Here is a 5,828-nt window from a genome sequence, read left to right as displayed (position 1 = left end):
TTTAGAATTCTATATACTTTTGGAGTAAAGTATTTAAATACTTTTTAAGTTAATACAATTTTAAGTTTCTGATTAAAATTTCAAATTTTTGAATATTAAATTTTAATTTTTTTCTGATTGAATAACTTGGAATATAAAGAATTTCAAACATAAGTTAAAATTATTCAAGTTATCTCATTAACATACTTTAAACATTTATGTTGAAATGTTATAAAACATAAATGTAAATTAGTTAAAGTTACACAAAAATGTTAAAAAACAAATTTTTAATTTAAAGATTTTACGTACCTTTAAAACTTTTTCAATAAAAAAAGTTTAAGTTAATGAACTGTGTATTAAATTATAAATTAATAATATTAAACTGTTTTTCTGTACAGTCCGTAAAAGATTTTTTTTAAACTCGTAATAACTTTTTTATGCCAATTAAAAATAAATTATTATCTGAATTGCATTTAGTTGAATGCGCTTTAAAACTATTAAATATCTTTGTTCTACAATTTTTGCGGGCAACTTTTATAAAAATAAACGAAAATGCTTAACATAAATAACAAGAAACTGAAAAACTTGGAAAATATTTTTTTAAACTTGTTTGAAATGTTAAAAGCACAATCGTTGTAGCTTTGTTCAGCAAATTTAAATCGAAAGCTATCATAAAAAATTAAACTTCAAGAAATACTACAGAAACTAAGTTTGTTTTCTTTGTTTTAAAAAATAAGTGCAAAGCATTTCCATATAATTTATTGAACGACAAAAAAAGACGTTCAAAATAATTGGTCTTTGTGCATGAAAAACTTTTCTGTTTGTTTTATAGTACAAATTAATAAGTTAAGAAAACAATGCAAATTTAAACGCATTTATTTTTTAAATACAAATTCATTTAAACATGTCAACTTTTAAAAATAAAAACTTATTTAGTATTTATTAATTCTTTAATTTAACAGCTGTTTCAGTGTTCAGACAATTTTTAAACTTTTTTTTAATGAAATTTTGCATAAACGAAATAAAACATTTAAACAAAACAAATATTGCAAAAAGTTCGAAACTAGATAAAGGTAGTTTAAAAAGACAATTTAGATAGTACCATATTTTTAAATTAGATTGGCTCTAGTTCAAATTTTTACATGTTTCAAAACGACAAGAGAGAGACTTTAAAATTTAACAACTATATTTTATTTATAAACTGTAATTGACAATTTTCTATAAACGTTTTGAGGTAAACCGATGGTTTTAAATTATCAAATTTTGTCCAAATTAGTACTCATTTACAATTTTCAAAACAATTTATTTAGCTGAGTTCTATAATACTTACTAGTAGTAAAAGTTACACAATAAGTTTGACAAATACTCAAATAAGTTCATTGTCAACAGTTGTTGTATATCAGGGCAAATTATTCAGAGTTAGCAGTTTTGGCTAAAATAAAATATTAAATTAAAATCCAAGTGTGAATGCCAAGTTGTATTTTTAAGTTCAAATAAAAAAATCAAATTATATCAATATTGAAATATCAAATTCAAATTTAAATGTGAATAACAAGTTCAAACCTAAGTGCGAATATGAAACCAAAACCATAAGTGAGATTATCAAAATGTGGTTTGTTAAAGTGTGAACAAGAAATTCAAACCTAAGTTAGAATGTCGATCTGAAACTGTAAAGGCGGATGCTAAAATCTTTTACTTGAATATAGAACTGAAATGTGAGCTGAAACGTCAGAACTCGTTGTGGTAAGATCTCATTGCAGCTCGATATTGGAGTGGAATGAAAATGTAAGCTGCGTAGCCAATCAGGAGACAGAAGGCAAAAAATATCGAGTCTGGAAAAAAAGTTGAATAATTAAAAAATATATGTCATTTTATTTGCAGCTTAAGTATTTAACGTTTGAAATACGATAAGGCTAAAACATATTTTTTAAAACTTTTGTAAACTTTTCAAACAAAAGTTTCATGTAACTCAAAACAAAATCTGTGTAGCTAAAGAAATTTATTTTTCTAAAAAAAAAGTTAGGCAGATTAACTTAAAAAAAATAACTATTTTCACTGTATGTATACTGTTTATTTGTTATATGTGGTTTATTTGTCTGAAGAATTTTTTTTTTGCAAAATAACTTAAAAAATGAACTGTTTTCACTGTAGCTAAAGTAGTTTATTTTTCTGTTAAAAAAAGAAGTTTTAGCAAAATAACTTAAAAAATAGTTGTTTTTAGTGTAGCTATGGTATTTTGATTTTATAAAAATAAAGATTTTAGCGTAATAATATAAAAATCAGTTGTTTTTACTGTAGCTAATGTAGTTATTCTTCTGAAAAAAAAAATTAGCGAAATAATTTGACAAGACATAAATTATTTCAAGTTTAGCTTAAGTATCTTTAAATTACGAGAAAGTTAAAAAACGTTTCTAAATTATCTAAAAAAATGTTAACAATAGTTTTGCTACATTTAATCAAATAGAAATTTTTGAAAATGTATAATTAAAAAGAAACTTTCTTTCAGTTTAGCTAAGGTACTTAAGGTTTGAATTTACCAGAAAGCTACTAAAACAGAATTTATAATTTTTAAGACAACAACATGCTAACAACTTGCCGGATACATAATATGTATTTAAAACATTTGATTTCGTAAAATAAGATAAACTGTGTGTGAATTAAAAACTACGTTTTATTTGTACTTGAAACGTTTTACAAATCTAAAGTACAGTTTTAAAAAATTTTGTGTTTCGTAAAATTAATTTAAAGATTAAACATTAATAAGTTGCAAATAAATAAAAACAAAGGTAAAAAATGTATAGTTTTAAAGCTTATTGAAAAAAGGAAGTTGATTTTAAAATAAAAACAAACTATAAAGGACAATTGTATTTCAAATTGTAAAATGTGTTAGAAAAACTTAGTTTGATTAATAAACGTACAATTTAAACTTGTATATTTTTTCTAGATAGATTTTTGCACTATGTTATAAATTTTGTTGTTTTGAGATATGTAAATGTTTATATTGAGTTATTTTCACTCAATAAGCATATTTAATTTAATTAAACATAATTGTACTAGAAATTTTTAATTAAAATAAAAGTATGTACTCGATCTAAACTTGTTATAGTTCTGACTAAATATGTTTTTTTTTCTTTTATATGTATACAAAATCAATTAACTGAAATTAAGTACATCAAAGTCAAATTTTACTAAATTAACATAGTAGTGTTAGAATACATGATTTTGTTTTTTGATTTCTAATAAAAATAAACTTTTTTTTTTTAAATAGATTAAAAATTAAACATCTAAAAAATGTAGTTAAGCAAACGTAAATCTTTAAAGTAAAATTTTCTATTTTTGTTTTACTAATTTTATGTATCAGTTTATTTTCATTTTTTCATAAACCTAAAAAATTTTCATTCACATTTTGTTTTAAAAAATTAAAAGCAAAACCAATAGGCTAAAGCAACTTCAAAATATAATTTAAAAAAAAAATGTCTTTTTTATGTGATAATAGAAAAACTTAACATTTAAAATTTAAAAACTACTACATGCAACTAACTTCACAATAACTTGTGAATACTTTACAAACACCGATTGTTTTAAATGTTAATTTTATTTCAAAATAAACTACGTAGTTTTCTCTACCAATATTGTTCAAACATTTGTTATTTTATAAAAGTTTTTCATTAGACTAACTTTGAAGTTTTTTTCAAACACTCATTAGTCCGATTTTAATTTTATAATAAACAAACTAACTAAATAATCTCCTCTCCCAAGGCTCAAGTAGATAGGCACCCGTGGTACAACAAAAGTAAAAATACAGCCACCTCAAGTAGCCTGTTAAGTTATTAATATTTATTTAATATATTGTACAACAAAAATAAAAATACAGCCATCTAAAGTAGCCTGTTAAATTAATAATATTTATTTAAAATATTGTACAACTGAAATAAAAATACAGCCACCTCAAGTAACCTGTTAAATTATTAATATTTATTTAATATATTGTACAACTGAAATAAAAATACAGCCATCTAAAGTAGCTTGTTAAGTTATTAATATTTATTTAATATATTGTACAACTGAAATAAAAATACAGCCAACTCAAGTAGCCTGTTAAATTATTAATATTTATTAGTATTTTATATATTAACATTCATCTAAGATAACTTAAGAATTTATTAATAATTATTTTGTTTTTTACCAGCTTACATCTCAAGTAACCAGTGTAATTATGATTATTTATTATATTATATATTAATGTGCATTTAATAAAGCTTGTAAACTCAATAATTTTTTTATATTAGCTTATATTCAAGGTAACCTGAGTAAATATAAATATTTGTTACTTGATATATTGAAATACGTTTAAGGTAACCTGTGAAATGATCAATTTTTATTATTATTTTATACGTTAATAAGCATCTAAGGTAACTTAAGATATTGATATTTGTAATACACTAGTTTCGTGTGGTAGCTTGTTAAGTTACTCAAAAAACATTACTAACAACATAATAGGCATAAGTTAATACTTCAAATAAGCTGCAAAAATTATAATAACAACAATGTCAATGTTGCATTTATACAAATAATACTACTATTATCGAACATTAAAATTACTTATGTTTTATGTTATATTGTTTCCTAACAATAATTATTAATAAAAAATTTTAGTAACCTGTAAAAGTTGTTGGTTTCGACCCGAATGTTTCCCAATTGTAACTCATATTTAATAATTAATCTGAAAAAATATTTTTATTTACATTTATTAATCGAAACAAATATTTAAAAACTGTAACACAATTTCAATAACTTTAAATAACTTAACTGTAACTTAACTAAAAATGAAATTTTGTTTACATTTGATGAAATTATGTTATTCTAAACAAATATTTTAAAATTGTAACTCATTTTCAATAGTTTTCCTAAAAAAGTATGTTTTATTAACATTTATTGAAACTATATTATTATAATCAAATATTTCAAAATTGCAATACAATCTTAAATGTTTTTTTTTTTAAATATAAGTTACTTTTTCAATTGTTTGCCTTGAAAATTTACAGGTAAGTTTAATTAAATTAAGTAATTTAAATTATTAAGGTATTTAATTTAAAACTAAATACTTTATAGTTTTTTTTTATGTCAGTAACTATTTTTCTTCAAATTATTTACTACCATTGTTGTTAATCTTTAAAATAATCTAAAACTTTAATCTTGTTGTTAAACTCATTACACCTAATTTTATATTTGACTAAAAAAAAAAAAATTTGTAACTTTGTAATTAGGTTTCAAATAATAATCTTGGAAGACAATTCGAAAACAAACCTTTTCAAAAACACTTGTAATAGTACATTACATACTATATACTTAGTTTGAAAATTTATTATATACTACTTAGTAAATTTAATTTTTAGTTAATATAAAAGAAATGTCATCAAAAACAAACTATTTAAGTTCAAACTGTAACTTTTTGATTAAAATTAGGTTTTTGTATACCAGGAAGATTGATTTTACAGTAAGATTTTTTATTAAAAAGTAAGAAAAAATTTTAAACAAGTACAAAAAAAATAAAACATACAAACTTGAAAATAAAAGCTATCATTCTTTCATAAAAAAAAATCTTTAAATTCATGACGAAAACGTAAAAACATGTTCTCACATTCCGAACATGCTGTTAATACTTGAACAGAAATTTAAATCTACCCTTGATCGTCAAAGCGTAATTTTTCAATTCTGCGCTTTGAAACTTCGCCTAAGTTTTACAATACATTTTTAGTTATAAATAATATTTATAATACCTAAAATAAATTATTAAATCTCCCTTTACATTTAAAAAGAAAATTTAATATCATTAGAATATTAAAGTG

General features: G+C 21.6%; 1 protein-coding gene across 1 annotated transcript; it reads right to left on the bottom strand.

Annotated features, from left to right (window-relative positions):
- Window positions 1–1,073: 1,073 nt before the first annotated feature.
- On the bottom strand, window positions 1,074–4,697 carry LOC145842703 (serine palmitoyltransferase small subunit B-like). The gene is made up of 3 exons (XM_082950178.1): window positions 4,640–4,697; window positions 3,718–3,798; window positions 1,074–1,811 (listed from the first exon to the last, which is right to left on the bottom strand). Exons 1-3 carry the CDS (start codon window positions 4,686–4,688, stop codon window positions 1,708–1,710), a joined length of 234 nt encoding a protein of 77 aa, XP_082806304.1. The 5' UTR covers window positions 4,689–4,697; the 3' UTR covers window positions 1,074–1,707.
- Window positions 4,698–5,828: the final 1,131 nt, after the last annotated feature.

This window comes from Thalia democratica, chromosome 8, assembly GCF_965202585.1.
Source record: "Thalia democratica chromosome 8, ktThaDemo2.hap1.1, whole genome shotgun sequence".
Classification (NCBI taxonomy): domain Eukaryota; kingdom Metazoa; phylum Chordata; class Thaliacea; order Salpida; family Salpidae; genus Thalia; species Thalia democratica.
The sequence above is the reverse complement of the archived record's forward strand: the minus strand, read 5'-3'. Positions and strand labels throughout refer to the sequence as shown.

Excerpts from the sequence above, each read along its gene's own strand:
- LOC145842703 (XM_082950178.1), bottom strand. The coding sequence starts at position 4,688 with ATGAGTTACAATTGGGAAACATTCGGGTCGAAACCAACAACTTTTACA. Across the intron at positions 3,799-4,639 it reads GAAACCAACAACTTTTACAG|GCTACTTGAGGTGGCTGTAT; the intron begins GTTACTAAAATT and ends ATAACTTAACAG. Across the intron at positions 1,812-3,717 it reads TTGGGAGAGGAGATTATTTA|ACTCGATATTTTTTGCCTTC; the intron begins GTTAGTTTGTTT and ends CTTTTTTTCCAG.